Raw genomic sequence first — 23582 nt, 5'->3', positions numbered from 1 at the left:
GACTCGACACTTCACCTGAAATATTGATCGATTCGGAACGAGTTCGAGTAAAACTGATGAAAATGGAACTTCGTCCTTTGGAATCGAGACACGGAAAAAAATTTTATGTTTCAAATGGTGCTGAATTTATTGGTAATTTCAAGACTTGTATGTCTAAATTGTCAAGTTAGGGGATAACTATTATTTTGAAATGAAACATATTTATTAGTTAATGCTAAGCTTGTATTTCTGAATTGATTTATCAGTTTTTGCTTTCATTGGAGTGCAACTGATGGATCTACTGGTCTCTTTGCGTTTCAGAATGGATAAATCCTGGATGAGTACTGGTAGAACGAAGAAACGTTATAGAGAAGGAGTTGCGGCGTTTCTGCGGTATGCTGTCAACCATCTCAAGGAGGAGGGTGAGACATATGATGAATTTCTTATGTTGTGTCCGTGTACAAATTGTTTAAATCTCTGTGCATGCTCCGTTGGCGACGTAGAAGATCATTTATTCGTAAATGGAATCGATCAAACGTATACTATTTGGAATAAGCATGGGGAAAAGGATGAGGCAATAACTAGTAGTAAGCCAGTTAACGTCAACAATGGTATGCACGCTGAATTTGAAATGGGAACTCCCACTGATGCTCCAGACGAAGATTTTGGAATGGGAACTCCCACTGATGCTCCAGACACTATAGATATGATGCAGGCTGCAGAAGAGTTCGCAGATGACCCTATAAAGTTTAAAAAGTTACTTGAAAATGCTGAAAAGCCCTTATACGAAGGATGTCCCAACTTCACAAAGTTGTCTGCAATTGTGCAGTTGTTTAAGTTGAAGAGTAAGCACGGTGCATCAGACATGTTTTTTAATGAATTGTTACCCTTGTTAAAGGACATGCTTCCCAAAGAAGGTAATTTAATGGCGAGGAGTACATATCAGGCAAAAAAAATATTGAAATCAATGGGTTCAGGGTACACAAAGATACATGCATGTATCAACAACTGCATTCTTTATTGGAATGAGTACAAGGATGAAAAAGTGTGTCCTACTTGTAAAGCACCCAGATGGAAAGTTGACAGGGATGGTAAAGTTTACGAGAATGTTCCAGCAAAGGTATTGTGGTACTTCGACATCATCCCAATATTTCAGCGGCTGTTTCAATCGAAGCACACAGCAAAAGATTTGATATGGCACGATACCACTAGAAACAAAGACGGTGTTTTACGTCATCCGGCAGACTCACATGCTTGGAGAGAGATAGATAACAATTTCCCAGAAATTAAAGGTGATCCAAGAAATCTGCGGTTAGCTGTTTCGGCTGATGGAGTTGATGTAAACACAGGCACCAAACATCACAGTGTATGGCCAGTTTTGGTTGTGATTTACAACCTTCCACCGGGGCTGTGTATGAAGAGAAAGTTCATCATGTTGTCGTTACTTATAGATGGTGCGCCAGGAAACAACATCGATGTCTTTTTAGAACCTCTTGTTAAAGATTTTCAATTCTTATTTGAGAAGGGAAAGAGAACATGGGATGCATATGCCCAAGAAATGTTTACTCTACGTGCAGTTGTTTTGTGGACGATAAACGATTATCCTGCTCTTGGTACACTATGTGGTTGTCGCTACGCTGGATATCATGGTTGTGTGGTGTGTCGTAAAAAAACGCACAGTATTAGGCTTCATGACTCAAACAAGAATGTTTATGTTGGTTATAGAATTTTTACCCTATGAGCATCCGTTCAGAAGGCAGAAGGGGGCATTTGGCGGAAAACAAGAGTGGGAGACTACTCCAGAACCAATGACCGGGGAAGAAATATATGAGGAGGTAAAATGTATAAAGAATTCATGGGGAAAGAAGGGGACGAATACTCAAGGGGAAGACGTGCAGGCTACACCTGGAAAAGGTGGAAAGATGAAGCGCATCGGAAAAACGAAAATTGAGCGCATCAGAAAAATCAAAAGAAGTCGATAGGTCAGGTGAGGAAGAGGAAGGCAGGGAAACCACTTACTGGAGCAAGTACAACATATGGCAGCGACTACTTAGATATTGGCGCTATAATGATGTCCAACATTGTATTGATTTCATGCATGTCGAAAAGAATGTGGGACAAAGTCTTGTTGGAACGTTGCTGCACAACGGGAATACAAAAGATGGATTAAACGCCAGAAAGGATTTGGTGCGTTTGGGGTTAAAATCGGAGTTACACCCTAAGACAGATGACAAAGGAACGATACTTCCCGCAGCATGTTATACATTAACTACGGAAGAAAAAGACATATTCTTGGAGACACTATCCGAGTTAAGAGTTCCAGAAGGGTATTGTTCGGATTTTTCCACCCTTGTGAACCTAAAAGAGCGTAAGCTGATCGGACTCAAATCACATGATTACCATATGCTTATGCAACAATTTTTGCCCGTCGCTATTCGATCAATTATGCCTACACCTGTGAGATATGCTATTATCAGGTTTTGTTTCTTTTTCAGATCAATATCTGCCAAAGAAATCATGGTGGAAGAGCTAGATAAATTGCAAGAGGATCTCTGTGTGACGTTATGCTTACTAGAGAAGTATTTTCTTCCATCCTTCTTTGACATCATGATTCATTTAACTGTACATCTTACCAGGGAAGTGAAGTTATGCGGTCCGGTTTGCTTTCGATGGATGTATCCTTTCGAAAGGTGTATGAAGGTTATAAAGGGGCATGTGCGAAACAAGAATCAACCTTGTGGATGCATTGCCGAAGAGAATGTTGCAGAAGAGACGATTGAGATATATTGTGAGTACCATAAAAGCATCAGGACAATTGGTATTCCACTAGATAGGCATAATACATCTCAGGAGGGAGAACCGTTATCAGCTGAAGAGCCGTGTATAGTTACCCCTCAACAGTTGAGACAAGCACATTTCTATTAATGCAGAACACGCCTGAAATTGAGCCTTACATAGAGTAAGTATTAATTTGTTTTTTTTTTCCTGTTTTTTTTCCTGTTTTTTTTTTTGTACAAAGTATAATAACATTTGGTTATTGTACATACCAGCCGACACAAGCTATATTTGGAAACTAACTATTCTACTAAAAAGCGAGCATGGCTAGAGAAAGAGCACTCTAACACTTTTGGCGCTTGGTTAAAAAATGAGGTAATAGGTCATAGAAAAAGTGTCTTGTTTGATGTGTTATATTCCTTTAAACTCAAGGTTCATCCTAATAATGAATTTCAGGTTGAAAAAGAGTTGGCAGACGACAGAGAAAGTATCTCAGAGAACTTAAGATGGATATCACACGGCCCGCACTACGAGGTAACGAAATACACTGTATATCGCATCAATGGATATCTATTCCGCACAAGATCCCGTGATGGTAGAATTCACCAGAATAGTGGGGTTAGCGTTGCAGCAAATGACATGCACATATCTAGAGATGATGATGTTACATATGGTAAAGCCTCTTATTATGGTGTCTTGCAAGAGATATGGGAGTTAGATTACTGTGAAAGAAAAGTTCATCTGTTCAAGTGCAATTGGGTTGATAATAAACGTGGGGTCAAAAGAGATGCTCTTGGCTACAAGATTGTTGACCTTACTATGTTGGGATACAAAAATGATCCTTTTATTTTAGCCTCACAAGCTAAGCAGGTATTTTATGTCAAAGACCAGTTAGATAAGAAAAAGTCTATTGTTTTTGTGACACCTCCCAAAAATTATAGAGATGACGATGGCAACGATGAGGAATTCAGTACAGTAATCTTTTCTGCGAATGATAATATCTTGCCGTCTGTAGATCCACAAGACTTGGGTAAAGAATCCCGAAATAATTACTTCTGAACTGACTGCCGAGGTTTACTTATACGCAAGCCAAAATGACACACTCCCGCAGGTACATCGCTTTATTTCCTTTAATCTGTGGTTATTCGGTTAGTGACATGATATTGAAAGAACGATAAAGATGGAACTTATGTTTAATCCTGTTCCTTAGCATGCTTTCTGTATGTTTGCGTGCTTTATTCTTTGTAAAATGAATAACATCATTTTATCCGTGTCTCATATGGAACTTCAATTGAAATTTCTACTACTGTACTTTACAACTTGCTACTCTGGTCACTTTTAAATAGATATCCAAGAGAATGAGAGTTGGTATGTTTTTGTCCTATTGCTTGAATATATTTATGGGCACATGCACTATAACTATATGTTGTACTTGTATTTCATAAATCTTTTATACACTTCATAACATTACTCAAAGCATATGGTGAAATTGAATTCCAAGTACCCAAATTAGATTCGTAACCCTGTAGATATATGATGGAAACTCCAGTTCATTAACCACAAAAAAAAACATTTAAAATGATGGTGCTAAAGGTCTTATGGTCTCAATTTTATGGTGAAAGCATTTGGGGGCGGACTGATGCTTTTTCCTAAGTGAATTGCATGGTGCGGTTCACTTGCTTGTGTGAGGAGTTTGTATTGTGTAGCCTGTGAAGAATAGTGAATTTTAATCTCATTTTCCTTGTTCCAATTTAACCCTCAACCGTTTTGAATACCATACTTGACAGGGTTTTTCCCATATCTTGTGAAAGTCCTCTTTGTAAGAAGTCTTGACCACAATTTATGTTGAGTTGGGCTGACACCTTGTATTAATTGTTGTGCCCTCGTTCTTTCTTCCTTGTTTTTTTTGAACTCAGAACCCTATTTTCCTGTTGCAGGTTCGTTGTGGCTATTCAACACTCTACATTGTCCCTGAGCTTTGACGAAGTCATTTTTATGCCATCAGATGCCTCTATAAGTTTGACACTCGAATTGTAGGACACGAACTCTGCATCTAAAACATCAAGAATTTGATTATGGGATTGTTTTGTCTTGTTATATAAAGAGCAAAAGAAATGCATTCCTACTGCAATCGTAGTTTTGGAGTGGCTGGCTCCAAAATCAATTTGATGTAATATTTTTGTTTTTTTCTTTTGGAAAGAGGTAAATAAAAAATATTGGTTGTAGATCTAAATTTTTTCATTAAATATATTGGCTAAAAATATACAAGCTTTTGTGAATTGATAAGTTAAACAGGTTTGGTTGGTCTCACAGATGGCTCCTGTCGTTTGCAGTCCCTTCTAGATTTGTATGAAAAGTTTAAGATATGGTTTCCTATTTTGGATTTTGGCATGGTTATATATCGGTAATTTTGGGAGAAAGTAACACAACAGAACTCCACTATACATGTTTTATTTTCACAAAACACCCGGCTGCACCCGCTGTACTGCAATTACCTTGGAAGCCACAATCACTTGTAATGTATCCTTCTATACACCAGAGCTTGAGGTTTCTTTATTGCAGTGAACATGCATAAACATTACCCTAGCATATGTTTCTTGAAAATTAAGCATACTAGGAGCATTTGGCCTAGAAAAGACTCGGTAACAACCATGGCTAGTACTTTAAAAGTTAAAATTCAATCTCATGTGTCTAATGGATCCGACGCTATGTTCACAATTTGTTTTTCGTGTAGCCATATCATAATCCTCCCAAAAAAAAATATGGAGTAACCATATGTCAATCTTTTGTCATGTTTGATATAATGTGTCAATTCCTTAGTATATGCGTGTCTAATAAACCAGATATTATGGACACATAAACAAACCAATGTGGCTAAATAAATCCTCTTTCCGTCACAGTCTAAAAGGTGTGTCTATTGTCATCCGACACTTTTGACACATACAAAATTATTTAATGTGGCCATATACGCATCTATGGCTACATGTGATTGGATTAAACTGAAAACCATGACCAAACGATACCCTATGGATACAGTTGATGGGTTTAGGAATAAACCCATGACTAAATGGTGCACTATGGCTACATGGTAAAACAAAATGTGGCTATAGTTATACTGATGACCAATAGCCACACAAATAACCTGAAACGTGGCTGGAATGTACACTAAAAAACGTGGCCTATGTGAAGGTTTGTACTAGTGCTCGTGTCAGATTTGTAGGATATTTAAGTAAAACAAATGCACAAGCACTGTCGGGTAAGAAAATCGAAGTGTATAGGAAGGTGCACATAATGGTAAACAGGTTATTTAAGTAGTATTCATGCTGCTTCTTGCTAATCATCAAGTCCTTTTCATTCTATCTATCATGATAAGGTGTACATAATTGTGCACATGTATCTATTATGGTTCTTAATATCACTAGACCATTCAATAACATGGCAGGAGTGAAACAACATACTATCGTTGTGAAAAAAAGGTGTACATAATGGTACACGTGTATTGACAGGTTAGAAAAATAAAGTGTATAGGAAGGTGTACATAATGGTATACATGTACCGACATGTTTTTCTAATTCTCCAGGATACATAAATAAAAACACATTCAAAAGTAAAACCCATAAACGTATAATCTTTCAAAGAAAATAACATAGTTTCATCCATTGTAACAAAAATAAAATGCTACATCAAAGGGCATGTAGATTGATTAAAAAAAAAAAAACTACCAAGCAAGGAAAAAAGAATGGAAGTAATAAAATCATCAAAGGAGTGGGACAGGTAGCTCTATTGTGATGACCAAGGGTGAAACAGTTTGTGCATATCATAGGCGTCATTCGCTACTCATAAGCATTCTTGATACGCTGAGTTCTTCGTGTTAGAGCACTGCTTGGTCGAACTCGCAAGCGTTGCTATCTCAAGCTTGTTTTTCAATGTTGTGCTCAAAACTATAAGTCTTGATTTCTAGTCTACTTATAAATGTCTCGGCCTAGGATAGATTCTGTAGTTGGGCATTAGACTTCACGGCGTTCATCATTGAAGACGAAGATCTACTAAGGAGAGCTTGTGGAACTTCATAAAAAAAAGGTATGTGGAGACTGAAACTCATCTATCACTTGGAAAGTCTATTTCTACTCTATCTCCTATATTGAGACGTAAGTCGTGTTACGATATAGTTTTCTATTATACACATTTGAGATTTCGAGCTGAGTTTAACTCGCTTACGTATTTCCCGTAATATGTGTTGGCAAGCTTTCTCTTCGACCAAGTTCATCCTGATCATGTAAAAATCGCCGAGTAACATCTTATATAATTCGTGTGATACAATCATTTGGTGTAAACTTGGAATGTTTCGATTACTATTGTTTCAATAATTTGAAAATTGCTTTGATGCTAATACTGTGTGAAAACGGCTATTGTCATCCTCTATGAAAGTTTAAATGATTGGAATAAGATTTTAGAAACCCGTCGTTAGATTATAAACATATTGTATGCATTCTTGCATGTATGTGATCCATGACCGGAACTAAATTATGCATACCATTATGCGTACTTGAAGTTGTGAAATTCCATGTACCAAGTACACATACCGGTACGCATACTTGCGTAAGGTATAGGTCCGGAAATTTCTGATAGGTTTTGGAAGTGTATTAAGTATGCATACCCGTTTGCATACTGGCGAACCCAAACTCAGACCGGCTACTTAAGTATGTGTACCTGTTTGCATACTTGAGTGGTTAAAGTTCTAAACTCGGTTGGATTATGAACTACAATACATTTATATATTAAGGAATGCATTCTTTGCAAACCGTGGCTATAATGTTCATGAATTTATTCGAGTAAATCAAACCGATTTTGGTTCAATTGTGTTCTTTTATACTTCTGTGAGAATATAGCAATTGAACAACTCTTTAACTAGTTTCATTTGAGTCATTTGAACTAGTTATGGTTAAGATGAATAAGGTTGATATGAGAGTATTCATATGGCTAACCTTGGTTAACTATTGTTGAGCCAACATGGTTGAAAAAGCGGGGGTCTAACAACACCACCCAACATTTCTCTTAGCAGTATGTATGGACTAACTCCCAAATACTTTGCTAGAGAATCAACTAGACAGTCAGACTCAATCTAGATAAAAGTATCCCAAGGAGTTAATATCTCTCTCTTGTTTTTTGATATTACTCAAGCTAATAGAAATTAGCGAGTCCTAATCAAAACACAAGGAATACTTGGATGGTACCAAAGACCAATGTCCAAGGATCAATCAATATCAATCAACAACCAAAGGTTGGATTTCCAATTGATGATCACGAACGCACAACCTGTATTATTTTAATTATATAAAATATAATGTGGAAAATAAATAACACAGACACCAGAAATTTTGTTAACGAGGAACCGCAAATGCAGAAAAATCCCGAGACCTAGTCCAGATTGAATACACACTGTATTAAGCCGCTACAGACACTAGCCTACTCCAAGCTAACTTCGGATTGGACTATAGTTGAACCCCAATCAGTCTCCCGCCGATCCAAGGTACAGTTGTACTCCTACGCCTCTGATCCCAGTAGGATACTACGTACTTGATTCCCTTAGCTGATCTCACCCACAACCAAGAGTTGATGTAACCCAAAATCACAGACTTGATAATAAACAGATCTATCTCACACAAAAAAGCCTATCAAAGGATAAATTTGTCTCCCATAGATAAACCCTAGGTTTTGTTCCGTCTTAAGATATAAAATCAAGGTGAACAGGAACCAATTGATAATCGGTCTTATATTCCCGAAGAACAACCTAGATTAATCAATCACCTCTCTACAATCCTTCCTAACTACACATGCGGTTTTTCGAGGAATCAAAAACAGTGAGACGAAGATGTTTGTGACTTCTTTATCTTGCCCATCAGAGAACTCTCACGATCTCAAGCCAATCAATCGATTGTACTCGTACGATAGAAGATGCAAGATAAGATCACACAACTACGATAAAAGTAGTATCGATCTGGCTTCACAATCCCAGTGAAGTCTTTAAGTCGTTAACCTGGTTTTAGAGAAGAAAACCAAAGGTTAAAGGAGAATCGACTCTAGCGAGCGCACTAGAATCACACAGAAGTGTGGGGATTAGTTTTGCCCAATGCTAGATGTCTCCTTTATACAACCTTCAAATCAGGGTTTTGCCTTAGTTACAAAGCAATCCTTATTCACCGTTAGATGAAAACCTGATTTGGATTCAAGCTAATATTTCTCAACCGTTAGATCGAAAACTTAGCTTGTCACACACACTTGGGTAAACGTTTACTGGCTTCGTGAAAACCTTGCCAAATGTGTACGTGTATGTTGGTTCAACATAGTAACCCAAAAGGTCAACCATATGAGCATTTCATATTAACCTTGTTCTTCTTCACCATAACTAGTTCAATTGACTCAAGTGAACTAGTTAAAGAGTTGTTCAATTGCTATGAGATTTTATGTAACTACACAAGACACAATTGAAACAAAGATGATTCGATTCAATTGAATCGGCTCATGAACATTATAGCCACGGTTTTCATAAAGCATTCCTTAGTAATTTAATGTTTCATGTTCAGAGCACATCTTTAGATCATAACCTCTTAAGTTCACAAACAAGTTTGCGGACTTAAGTTAATCGGTTGAGTTTTCCAAACTCAGCAGAATTTCTCGGAAAGAGAACTTTCGCCAGTTCGCGGACTTAGCACACAAACGAGTTTTGGAAAATCCAGCAGAAATTCTCGGTCGAGAACTTCCGACAGTTCGCGGACTGAGTCTGCGGACTGGGTTCGCGGACTTGGCAAGCCAATTCCACAATCCTCCCGATTTCTCTTGATCAACAAAGTTCGAGAACTTCGGTTCAAGGAATACATGGTTATGTAATTTAAACTCTCATTTCAATCATTGAGACATTCTCAGAGGACGCTATGTAGCCATTATTCACAGACCGATTCACGTCAGAGAAATTCCCAAGGTGATTGAAACTTTTCATGACTTTCGTCACTAGGTGAAGATAAACTTGATCAAATCGAAACGCTTTACCAACACACGATTTCGAGAAAAATATAAGCAATGAATGCTCAGATCGAAATGTCAAATGTGTATGATCTAGTATATATAGAATACGACTTTTGCCTCATAAGAAGTAGGAGATATAATAGATAGACTTTTGAGTGATAGATAAGTTCAAGTCTCCACATACCTTTTTGTTGATGAAGTTCCACGGTTCCTTGTATAGATCTTCGTCGTTGTATGATGAATCGCTATGAAGTCCTTGAGCTCAACTACACTTTTCTATCCTAGTCCGAGACTTAGTTATGTAGGCTAGAAATCCAAACTCATAGTTTTGATCACTAACATTGACAAACATGCTTGAGATAGAAATGCATGCGAGGTCGACCGAGCAATGCTCTAACAATCTCCCCCTTTGTCAATTTTAGTGACAAAACTATTAATACATATGGAATACAAAAAATATAAATTTTTGTGGCTCCTATTCCATAGTCTAATCTTCAACGTTCCCTGAAATCTTCGTCCTTCCAAGTACTCCAATGATCCCAAAGGTTGCAAGTTTAGCATCACAGTTGTTGAAGATCCGTAGCTATAACAATGAGAGAAATCGAGATTCTCGATCATTATTATACAGTGTCATAGTATTATTATGTAATATCAAAGTCCAATTATATCACGACTTTAACAATAATACTACGGTGATATGTATCACTCCCTCTTAGTCAATACTCCATCTCGATCATGGAAACCACTCCCCCTTACACAATGATCCGAAAACCATATGTATTTGTAGTGTGAACTACAATATTTCTCCCCCTTTTTGTCAATATAATTGGCAAAGGTACAAGAACGGGATCATAATGAAATTTCCACAAGAGACATTTCATAGACTAAAAGAAAAAATACACACCAACTTAATTTAGATGCAATCATAAAGCCGAAACTAAATGCATTCATCAAGGAGTTTTAAGATACAAGATAACCCCTATAAAATTCCACAGCCGCACACCCAGCAAGATATTACCATTAAGCACAAGTTCAAAAGAACTCTCCCCCATTTGATGTCATTCCCGAAAGAACAACAAGAGCGACCTTAATTTCGAAAGAAAAGAAGGATTTTTAATTGGACACCAAAAAAAAATAGGAATGATTTTCTATATCTAAAACTCAATCAAATTAATCACAAGTAAACCCATGATTAATTTAATTGGAATACGCAACTAAATCAAACCACAAAAGTGATCAATTTAATTGATTGTGCTCAACACAAGTAGACTTACGGAGCTACAACTAAGGTAATCATACGGAGATGACTAACTTAATCGTTCACATACTCAACATAAGGAAAACCTTACGGAATATACGACTACATCAACCAATAGAACATGGTTAGTATAGCCGTTCATATACTCAACACAAGAATTTGTGGAATATATGAAAACTCAACTAGACTAATTACAAGAGAACCCATAATTAATCTAATTGGAATACAAACAACCAAACTAATCACGAAAGTAATCAATTTAATTGTCAAATGGTTTGCTCGACAAAAGAAGACTTTTAGAGCAAATAACTAAATAACCAACCAAGATGATTAATTTAGTTCATAATGCTCAACATATAGCATCTTATGGAACAACCAACAAAGCCAATAAGAATAATCGACTTAGTTGTATCGTGCTCAACATAGGACACACAATGGAGCCTTCACAATAATACAAAAAAATGGATCAATGAAGATCAATACCGTGCATAACATACAAGGATCTATTATATTTTTCATCACTATATACATAACGACATAATAGACTTTATCCTTGTCACACAAAAGATTTTATCCTATTTTCCATCAAATACATGACTGCATAGGCATAACTTTTGTAATTGTAAAAATTACATTCGTCCTTTTATCAATACGAATACCAATTCACGAACGACTTTACTTTTGACAACATATGGGACAACACAAGTTCACGGACGTAAACACTAATACCCCATAATCAATTGCAATATAACAAATCAATCTTTTTCTCCCGGACTTACACCAAGAATATCTACCAAAGGCGTATAAAAATATTTTCAAAGAAGAACATACAAAGTCATTAACGACCATGCACCATGATTGTGAACATTCAGGAAGCCCATAATAATGCGTACTACTGCTCATTCTTGAACTTCCTTCTTTGTGATTTACAAAAAAAAATCTTGTTAAAGATACAAGTGAGCTTAGAATAGTACTACTCCATGAATCCAAGTTCCCAAGTCCAAGAGAAGTGGAACAAGTGCAACAAAACGGAGCAAAACACTCAAAAAAAATATACAGGACAAATACCAATCTTAACTCATCCAAATTCAAGGTTTCTCATCTCCATTTTGAAGATAATTCAAACAGAAAGAGAATGAAAAACGAATGAGTCCATTCCGAGTTCGGACGAAGAACTTACGGCCAAAACAAATTGACCGAATATCGACGTCTACAGGCAAATATGCATACGGGTTTGCAAACAAAATTTTCAAGTCCGCGAACTTAAACCTCTGAATTTTGATTTTAAATCATGTTATGCATACCTGGTATGAGTACCATGTATCCAAACATCTCGAACTATTATTTTCAAACCTAAAAATTTAAGAACCTTAAACACAGATCAAGTTAGGTAGAAAAGAACGATAAAAAAGGTACGTGAATCACTATAAGTTCTCTAAGCAAATAAAAGTACAAATCTTGCTCAAGTTTATAGACATACCTTTTTAGATGAATCCAAATGAATTCTACCGCCTTAGTGAACATAATCTGTATGCCCCAATTCTTGTGCTTCCCTCACCGTATACAAAGCAGGGGATTCCTTGGTGAGGATGCACTATCAACACAATCAAGTTGCATTGGGGTGAACAAAGTCTTGATCACCACAAGTGACCTTTGGATTATCATGAAAGAGATCACTTTTAGAAACTTTCACATCCAATTCCATTTTTCCAAAAAACTTGTTAAGTTCCAATATCATGGATACTGCCTTTTCCATAGTCATGGAGTTTTCTGGAAGATCATTCATTTTCACACTCAAAACATCATTGTATTTCTTCGGTATCCACTTCTGAGTGCGTTTAAGAACAGTCGGAACCTTCTTCCCATCACTCTCTTCTAGAATTCTCGGAAGAGAATTGGATTGACTATTCTTTTGCAAGTTAGTCTTTCTCCAATTGGGAGCATCGGATCTTGTCTTCATCTTTACGAAGTTATCCTTTTGATAACCATTATGATTGTGAAAAGGATTCGTACGACGTTTATAGGACAATATAGGTCTATCATATCACTGATTCCTTTGCCTAAAGGTTGGACAATTACAACCTGTAACGTTAATAGGATCAGTCTTAACGTATGATCTTGGTTTCACAACTTCTTGTGATGCCCAAACAAGAACATCATGAAGTTTCTCATTCCTTATACGGAAACGACATCTCCTTTTTAGGTGACCTTTATTTTCGCAATAGTGGAAAACATAAGGAATGTTCTTACCTCGATCCGTGTGTGCTAACTTTGGAGGTTGATAAACTTTGCTCTTTTGAACCTTAACTTCTGTTGAAGGTATTTCACTTTTGCCATCAGTGGAAACCTTTTGTTGAGAAGAATCACTAGCCTTAACAAATTTTACCTCTTTGTTAGTACTTGGAACATCTATTCCCTTATAGCCCAATCCTCGTGTATCACGATGATTTTTACTTTCTCCTAGCATAGTGGTTAATTTGCTTGAACTAGTATTGAACTTTTTCAAGTCATCCTCCAACATCTTGATTTTATCAAGAGCAGCAGCTAAATCAGCCTCAAGGCGTTTTTCTCGAGTGAGATAAGCGCTATCTCTTTCGTCAAAACTTGTTTGCTGGGAGTTAAACCTTGCTTCAGATTCTGCAAGTTTCTCTTCCAACAAAAAGTACTTTTGATAAAGATTATCACATTCAAGTGATTTCATACGTAGGTTTTCCTCATAATCCTTGAGGATCGATTCGGTAGAACGATTCAAAAAATAAACAACTGCGTAACATTTTCTCAATTTCTTGTTTTCTCGACAGATAGGAGTCAGAAGAGGTGTGACATGAGAAGTTGTATTCTTCTTCATATTCCACGAATCCAAAAACTTAACATACTCTGAGACTTCCTCATCAACATCTCTATCAATATCTGAATCACCTTCATCAGAAAGTTCATCTAACTGTTCTTCTAGGAGAGTTTCCCAATCAATGGTTTTTACATCAAGAGAATGTTTGGATATTGACTTAGATGTGACAGTTCTTTCAGGTGAATCCAAGCTTTTAGAATCATGTGGTAACTTTTGAACTGGTACGTTATTAGAGATAGACTCGTCCATAATCAGATCGCTACAAACATAGACTTATAAGGTCTTTAACGTGTTTGCCTGCTCTGATACCAATTGAAAAAGCGGGGGGTCTAACAACACCACCCAATATTTCGCTTAGCAATCTGTATGGACTAACTCCGAAATACTTTGCTAGAGAATCAACTAGGCAGTCAAACTCAATCTAGATAAAAGTATATCAAGGAGTTAATATCTCTCTCTTGTTTTTTGATATTACTCAAGCTAATAGAAATCAGCGAGTCCTAATCAAAACACAAGAAATACTTGGACGGTACCAAAGACCAATGTCCAAGGATCAATCAATATCAATCAACAACCAAAGGTTGGATTTCCAATTGATGATCACGAACACACAACTTGTATTATTTCAATTATATAAAATATAATGCGGAAAAGAAATAACACAGACACCATAAATTTTGTTAACGAGGAAACCGCAAATGCAGAAAAACCCCGGAACCTAGTCCAGATTGAATACACACTGTATTAAGTCGCTACAGAAACTAGCCTACTCCAAGCTAACTTCAGACTTGACTATAGTTGAACCCCAATCAGTCTTCCACCGATCCAAGGTACAGTTGTACTCCTACGCCTCTGATCCCAGCAGAATACTACGCACTTGATTCCCTTAGCTGATCTCACCCACAACCAAGAGTTGTTGTAACCCAAAATCACAGACTTGATAATAAACAGATCTATCTAACACAGAATAGTCTATCAAAGGATAAATTTATCTCCCACAGATAAACCCTAGGTTTTGTTCCGTCTTAAGATATAAAATCAAGGTGAACAAGAACCAATTGATAATCCGGTCTTATATTCCCGAAGAACATCCTAGATTAATCAATCACCTCTCTACAATCCTTCCTGACTACACAGGCGGTTTGTCGAGGAATCACAAACAGTGATACAAAGATGTTTGTGACTTCTTTATCTTGCCTATCGGAGAACTCTCACGATCTCAAGCAAATCAATCGATTGTACTAGTACGATAGAAGATGCAAGATCAGATCACACAACTACGATAAAAGTAGTATCGGTCTGGCTTCACAATCCCAATGAAGTCTTTAAGTCGTTAACCTGGTTTTAGAGAAGAAAACCAAAGGTTAAAGGAGGATCGCCTCTAGCGAGCGCACTAGTATCACACAGACGTGTGGGGATTAGTTTTGCCCAATGCCAGATGTCTCCTTTATATAGCCTTCAAATCAGGGTTTTTCCTTAGTTACAAAGCAATCCTTATTCACCTTTAGATGAAAACCAGATTTAGATTCAAGCTAATATTTCTCAATAGTTAGATCGAAAACTTAGCTTGTCACACACACACTTGGGTAAACATTTACTGGGTTCGTGAAAACCTTTCCAAACGTGTACGTGTATGTTGGTTCAACATAGTAACCTAAAAGGTCAACCATATGAGCATTTCATATTAACCTTGTTCTTCTTCACCATAACTAGTTTAATTGACTCAAGTAAACTAGTTAAAGAGTTGTTAAATTGCTATAAGATCTTATGTAACTACACAAGACACAATTGAAACAAAGATGATTCGATTCGATTGAATCGTCTCATGAACATTATAGCCACTGTTTGCATAAAGAATTCCATAGTAATTTAATGTTTCATGTTCAAAGCACATCTTTAGATCATAACCTCTTAAGTTCATAAACAAGTTCGCGGACTTAATTTTATCGGTTGAGTATTCCAAACTCAGCAGAAAATCTCGGAAAGAGAACTTCCGCAAGTTCGCGGACTTAGCACACAAACGAGTTTTGGAAAATCCAGCAGAAAAAATTCTCGGTCGAGAACTTCCGACAGTTCGCGGACTGAGTCTGCGGACTGGGTTCGCGGACTTGGCAAGCCAATTCCACAATTTTCCCGATTTCTCTTGATCAACAAAGTTCGAGAACTTCGGTTCAAGGAATACATGGTTATGTAATCTAAACTCTCATTTCAATCATTGAGACATTCTCAGAGGATGCTATGTAGCCGTTATTCATAGACCGATTCATGTCAGAGAAATTCTCAAAGTGATTGAAACTTTTCATGACTTTCGTCACTAGGTGAAGATAAAATTGATCAAAGTGAAACGCTTTACCAACACACGATTTCGAGAAAAACATAAGCAATGAATGCTCAGCTCGAAATGTCAAATGTGTATGATCTAGTCTATATTAGCATACAACTTTTGTCTCATAAGAAGTAGGTGTTGTAGTATTAAGATTGCGGTAAATAAGAATTCGTTGCTCGGACTTGAAAAGATTTATAAATAAAAATATATACACAAAAATTTGTCACAGGATCAAGAGATACTGGGACTCAGGATTCCACCATTAATCATTCACAGGATTCATATATTTATTCCTAACAGTTATAGCTCAAATAATAAGGACTCTCATTCTTGCCAAGGTAGATTTTTAGAAGATTAATTGTAAATCGAAAGCATGGCATATCAAAAGTACTAAGACCAAGCATTAACCATCAAATGAAATGACAATGAATTAAGAAAAATCTTAACACGATTAATTATAAGTGCAAGTAGTAAAAAAAGGAATTAAATATAATTATCATATGCGTGAAATATGGCTTCCTCCATCATCCCAGTATTGGGGTTTAGCTACTCATATTAATCATGTTCTCAAAATACATTTTTATAGCTCAAAAAGTTGATTAAAAGATGAGAAAATGCTAAAAAAAAAATTCGCAACAGTTATAAGCGTTACAATTGCGTTGTATAAAACAAAACTGAAGTGTAGCAAAGAGCGATACAAACTCGACGTTGTAAACAACGACACAAGGAAACTGCTGCTAGTGATGTTGAAGAACGACGCTTCTGGAGCGTCAGTTCTTCGTCTTCTTCCTCTCCTCGAGCAGCAGCAGGAAGTTCTTCCTCCTCTCGGCTCCAAATCCTCCCAAACTCTTCTCACCTTTCCCAAACTGTTTTGCCTTGTATTTATAGTGAATTGGAGCAAAAAATCCGACCATTGATTGCATATATTCTCCATTTAATCCAAATATTCTCGGCTGCCAATAATAACGAAAATTTCCATTTTTAATCCCATGCACGCGTTAACTTTGATCATGCACGCTCCCAAATGTATTCTCCACGCTTCAACACTCTTCCAATGCTAGTAGGACTCTTCCATGCACACAAGAACTCCATTTTCGCTCGTGTTACAGTGCACGTGCTCTGTTTTGGGCTCAAGGATCATCACGCGTTTTCCAGCCACTTCTGATCGAACCCACTGCCCATAATGTGTTCCTCATGCCATATCACATCTTCCTACCAAGTTTGAGCGATTGAATCTCCCTAAAACACCTTCATTTTGTTGATTGAAACTCTAACAGTTGAGAACTTCATTTCCCGCCAAAAAAAGTTTTTGAATTTAAAGAGATGAAGTCCCCCTAATCGTCTGTGGAGTGTAAATAGCAAATACACAACTGAGGTGCCCCTTAGTAATTGGGTTGCCCCTTAACCAAAATGAGAGTCCGAATAACAAATGTCCTCCGGGGATGCCCCGCATAATTTTTCGAGCAGATCTTTCCAAAAATGTTTATTTCCTAAAAATACATAAAAACACAATATTAGTACAAAAATAGAGTTCCAATAATACGGACATTGAGGACAAATTAGACACAAAAATGTGTCTATCAGTAGGAGATAGAATAGATAGAATTTTGAGTGATAGATAAGTTCAAATCTCCACATACCTTTTTGTTGATGAAGTTCCACGGTTCCTTGTATAGATCTTCGTCGTTGTATGATGAATCGCCATGAAGTCCTTGAGCTCAACTACACTTTTCTATCATAGTCCGAGACTTAGCTATGTAGGCTAGAAATTAAGACTCATAGTTTTGATCACTAACATTGACAAATATGCTTGAGATAGCAACGCATGCGAGGTTGGCCGAGCAATGCTCTGACAATGGTGTACTCGTTTAGGTACGGTTACATAAACCTAAATGAGGGTTCATTTCATTTGTGTATAACAAGCTAAGTTCGATCTAACGATTGAAGGATATTAGCTTGAATCTAATCAGGTTTTCATCTAACGGTGAATATTGAATGCTTTGTTACCAAGGTAACTTAGATTGCAAACCCTGATTTGAAAACTATATAAAGGATAACTCTAGCAACTGGGAAACCTAATCCCCACACCTCCTTTGTGATACTAGTTGCATAGATAAGTCTCGGACTAGGATTCAAAGTGTAGTTGAGATCTAGACTCCACGACGTTCATCATGCAAAGACGAAGAACTACTCAAGGAACTGGTGGAACTTCATCGACTAAAAGGTATATGGAGACTTGAACTTATCAATCACTCAAAAGTTTATCTACTCTATCTTCTATCTTGAGACAAAAGTTGTATTGCTATATAGACTTAGATTATACACATTTGATATTTCGAGCCGAGTTTATCTCGCTTATCTATTTCTCGAAATATGTGTTGGTAAGCTTTCACTTTGGCCAAGTTAATGTTTACAAGTGACGAAAGTCATGTTATCGCTTTGATGAAAAATAGTGTGTGAATAACCTCTATTTAACATCCTCCAAGAATGTTTCAATGATTGAAATGAGAGTTTAGAATATATAATCTTGAATGGATATAAACATTGTATGTGAATTCATACTTGTGTAACTCCAAAATCCTTGAACTAAAGTATGCGTACTTTACTAGTTCAGGATGTCCGGAAGCTAAGTCTGCGTACCCGTACATGTACTGCCAGAAGTTTACATCCCGTGAATTTCTACTGGAGTTTGTGAACTGAAAACAAACTGAAACCGTATACTTAAGTATGCGTACCGGTATGCATACCTGAGTGGGTTATTTTCTAAAAAAGGTTTATTCGTGAACTAAGACATATATAAACTAAGGAATGCACCGTGGCTATAATGTTCATGAATCGATTCGAGTGAATCAAAGTCGTTTTTGCTTCGATTGTGTCTTGTATACTTCTATGAGATCTAAGCAATTGACAATTCTCTAACTAGTTATTTTAAGTCATTTGAACTAGTTATGGTGAAGATGAATAAGATTGATATGAAAGTGCTCATATGGATAACCATTTGGTTAACTACTATTGAACCAACTATGTGTACATGTTTAGGTACAGTTACACAAACATAAATGAACGTGCATTTCATTTGTGTATAACAAGCTAAGTTCGATCTAACGGTTGAAAGATATTAGCTTGAATATAATCAGGTTTTCATCTAACAGTGAATATTGAATGCTTTGTTACCAAGGTAACTTAGATTGCAAACCCTGACTTGGAGACTATGTAAAGGAGAACTCTAGCAACTGGGAAACCTAATCCCCACACCTCCGATGTGATACTCGTACGTTTGCCGGCAAAACGAATAATACTCGACCGAATAATAGACCAGGTTTACATTCCGCCAAGACATACATATACTATTTCGGTAGTTGTATTTTTCGAGACCCTGTAGGTTAACGACTTGAAAACTTCATTGGGATTTTGAAGCCAGACCCAACTGTTTTCTCTGTAGTTGCGTGATCTGATCTTGCTGTTTCTATCGTATTTGAGTACAATCGTAAGATTGGATTGAGATTAATTTTTCCGATAGGCAAGATAGAAAAGTAGTCACAAACATCTTCGTCTCATCATTTGTGATTCCAAAATATCTTGTTTCGCTAGTCGATTAAGATTATTATGAGGTGATTGATATTTCTAGGCTGTTCTTCGGGAATATAAGTCTGGTATATCATTTGGTTCATGTTCACCTTGATTTATCAAAATATGTAACAAAACTTGTAGGTATTTATGTGGGAGACAGATTTATCTATTCGTGTAGACTTTTCTGTGTGATACAGATTTGTTTATTAAAGTGTTCGACATTGGTCGTAGCAACTCTTAGTTGTGGGTGAGATCAGCAAAGGGAATCAAGTGCGTAGTATCATGATGGTATCAGAGACGTAAGGAGCGCAACTGTACCTTGGATCAGTGTGAGATTGATTGGGTTTCAACTACAGTCCAGACCGAAGTTAATTTGTAGTTGGCTAGTGTCTGTAGCGTCTTAATACAGTGTGTGTTCAATTTGTACTAGGTCCCGAGGTTTTTTTGCATTTGAGGTTTCCTCGTTAACAAAACTTCTGGTGTCTGTGTTATTTCTTTTTCGCATTATATTTTGTTATATAATTGAAATATTACAGGTTGTATGTTGAATCGATCAATTGGTAAATCCGACCTTTGGTTGTTGATTGAAATTGATTGATCATTGAACATTGGTCTTTGGTACCGTTCAAGTTAATTTCTCTTGTATTCAATCAAACTCCCAGATTTCTATTTGCTTGAGTAAGTATTGAATCGAGAAATTGAGATATAACTCCTTTTTATACTTTTTATTAAGATTGAGTCTGATTGTCTAGTTGATTCTCTTAAAAGTATATTGGAGTTAGTCCATACAGATTGCTAAGAGAATTATTGGGAGAGGTTGTTGTACCCCGCTTTTTCACTCCACATAACATCATCTTCATCTGCATGACCAGTTACAAAGAAGAGCTTGATTTGTATGTTTCAAACTTTTTATCCCCAAGCCACCTAATTTCTTTCTCGTACACAAAGTTGTATGGGATGTCGTAGGAACAACAAATTACTTAGGATATTTCCCACTAATTAACTAATAATATAGTGGTAGTAGCGATTGTTCCCACAAAGTGCTGTGTAATTGATAGGTTATTTGTATCAGCAAAATAAAGGAAATAACAAAGGGGGTATTGGTTGTAAGATAAACAAAAAGACAATAAAAAAGAAAATAGATGATCAAGGAGTCTTTTGTCATTACCAAGCGGTAACTCTCATAGTATACTTTTTTATTTTTGTTAGGATCATTTATCATCAACCGTAGAACATCAGCTAGCTTAGTGTTATCCACAAAACTCCTTTCACTGAGTACGGAAGCTCTCCAATACCCGATCTTATCCAACCGAACCACCAAGTAGTATCTCACTCAAGGTGTAACCCAATCGAACGTTTTAATCTTTGTGAACTAGGCTGATCTCAGTAGTTGAACTCTTAGCTCAAGGTCCACTTGTTATGTTGTTTTCACTCGCAATTTCTCTACAGAATCCCTCTGCAAGGTCTTGCGATTTATACTTGTGTAGAGGTTAATTAGACGTTTACTTATTTCCTAACCTCTACTAGCAATAAAAAAAAATCAATAGATCAATCTAGCGTGCACTCCAAATCAATCTAAGAATCAGTCATAAACCCTATAGTTATGGTAAAAACAAACAAGGACGATAAAAACTCTGAATAGATTCGTGTGAATAATAAAGCTTTATGCTTAATTCATCCTTAATTAACAAAGGATTAGCTACTCATATTACAAAGAAGACGAAGAAGATGAATAATGGTAGTTTCCTCCTAAAGCGGTAAACCCTGGGTTTAAGATGTAGAAATAAATCTTAGCTTATGATAAGTTGATTTTTATTTGCAAGGTCTAATACCTATTTATATAGGTTTACAATGCTTAGCCTTCAAGTATCCTAGTCGGTTCCGGAAGGTTTCGGAAATCGACCTAAAAAGTAGTAAAGAAATATCTAAAAAAAGTTCATGAACTTTTATCTTCATGGTGCACGTACTAGGCACGTGTACCATCCTTTAAAAAGTGTCCAGGAACTTTAGTACGTGTACCAGGTATGCATACCCTTCCAGTTCACGAAATTCAGAGTTACTATAGTACACGTACCCTCATGTAGACGTCGATATTCGATAAGCTTGTTTTGCCCGTAACTTCTTTGTCTGAATTCAGAATGACCACTTCAGTATAGTGATAAGATATCCTGAATTTGAATGAGTTAAGCTTGGTCATTTGCCCGTCTCTTGATTTTTTCACTTTTGCTCCGTTTCGCCGCACTTCTTCCACTTTTCTTCGACTTGGGCATTTGGATACTTGGAGTACTTATCTTCATATCTATCTTTAGCACTTTGTAGCTCTTTTTTTGGATGATTCACTTAATATAAACATATAAGAGAAAACAATAGTAATAACAAGAATACATGCGAGAATAATAACTAAAACAAGTATGGAATGAACACTAAAATCATATGAATTATGCACTTATCAAATGTCCTCCATTTCACAAGATGATTTTTTTTACCACATATTATCATGCCACAAAAAGTCTCGTATAATCTTTTCAATATTTTTACAAACTGACGCTGGCGTCTCTAGTAAAATCACATTGTAAATGGGAAGACTTGCTAATACACTATTAATATGAGTGATTTTACCAGCCCGCTTTAAAAGATACTTATTCCATCCATCTAACTTTGAAATGAATTTATCCACCACCTTGTCCCACTTTGCGACACCTATAAATTTTTCCACTAAAGTCAACCAAAGTATGTAGTCGCGGGAACAACAATGTAGCAACCAAAACTGTCAGCAAACTGAGTTAAATCCCCATCATAGCCTACTCCAAAGATCTGACTTTTAGAAACTTTATTTTAATTAAGACTCGTAAGGATCTAAAAGGAAACATGTAAGATCCATAGATTTTTGACCTGTTCCATATCAGCATCAAGAAATATTAACGTGTCATCTGCGAATTACAGATGACTAGTGAGCATATCTGCATCTTTGACTCGAAATTCGGATATGAGTCCTTGTTGTTACGCTTGATTGATCATATATTCTAGAGCCTCACTTATTGAAAGCAATAAATTAAAAAGGGGAAATAAGGTCTCCTTGTAGAATCCCCTTTCCGCTGGTAAAAATCAGAAGCACTTCCATTTACCAAGACATAAAACTTCATGAACTCCACACAACATTTAATTCGACTTCTCCGCTTCTCGCTAAACCCCATTAATTTAAGAATTTCATCAAGGAAGTCCCAATTAACATATGGTCGAATGCCTTTTCAAAATCCATATTGCAAAGAAAACCAGGTTTGTCGCTTCTAGTTCGTTAGCCATCGAAACCCCGTCTAAAAACTATCTTTCATTAATAAAGGCAGTTTGATATTGAGAAATTATTGAAGGTAAGGTAACTTTAAATCTCTCCTCAAGCATTTTAGATAAAATTTTATAATCCCCATGAACAAGGATAAGTTATAGATCCTTGAACAATATGTATATAAAGTTTTTATCTTATCTCTTCCATAATCAATATGTGTATGTCTAGAGTGATAAGTCTGTGAACATGATTGTGTATAAGAATTCTTGGAAAATCTCACAAATCAATATCCAAGATCAATATAATTGTATCCAAATCAGAAGGATCAAAATTCTAACAAGTTATGAAACTTGCAATTTGTCTTTCAAGATACAAATTCAACAAGAACAAGTCTTGTGATTGATCACAATCTATAAGGAATTAAACTACCTATATTGAATATGTAAAATTGTGTTATTCCTATATATTATGAAGATAAAACAACATAATAAGGAAAAGGAAAAACACAAGACACCATAAT

General features: G+C 36.4%; 1 protein-coding gene across 1 annotated transcript; it reads left to right on the top strand.

Moving 5' to 3' along the window:
* Window positions 1-271: 271 nt before the first annotated feature.
* Window positions 272-2904, top strand: LOC113291933. Its single transcript, XM_026541414.1, has 5 exons — window positions 272-1345; window positions 1505-1592; window positions 1705-1893; window positions 1940-2456; window positions 2616-2904. The coding sequence occupies exons 1-5, from the start codon at window positions 272-274 to the stop codon at window positions 2902-2904; spliced, it is 2157 nt and encodes a 718-aa protein (XP_026397199.1).
* The last annotated feature ends 20678 nt before the right edge of the window (window positions 2905-23582 follow it).

Source organism: Papaver somniferum, chromosome 6, assembly GCF_003573695.1.
Source record: "Papaver somniferum cultivar HN1 chromosome 6, ASM357369v1, whole genome shotgun sequence".
NCBI lineage: Eukaryota > Viridiplantae > Streptophyta > Magnoliopsida > Ranunculales > Papaveraceae > Papaver > Papaver somniferum.
Note: the sequence above shows the minus strand (reverse complement) of the source record. Positions and strands in the feature narration are given on the sequence as shown.

Excerpts from the sequence above, each read along its gene's own strand:
- LOC113291933 (XM_026541414.1), top strand. The coding sequence starts at position 272 with ATGGATCTACTGGTCTCTTTGCGTTTCAGAATGGATAAATCCTGGATG. Across the intron at positions 1,346-1,504 it reads CAGGCACCAAACATCACAGT|GGAAAGAGAACATGGGATGC; the intron begins GTATGGCCAGTT and ends TTATTTGAGAAG. Across the intron at positions 2,457-2,615 it reads GTGAGATATGCTATTATCAG|GGAAGTGAAGTTATGCGGTC; the intron begins GTTTTGTTTCTT and ends ACATCTTACCAG.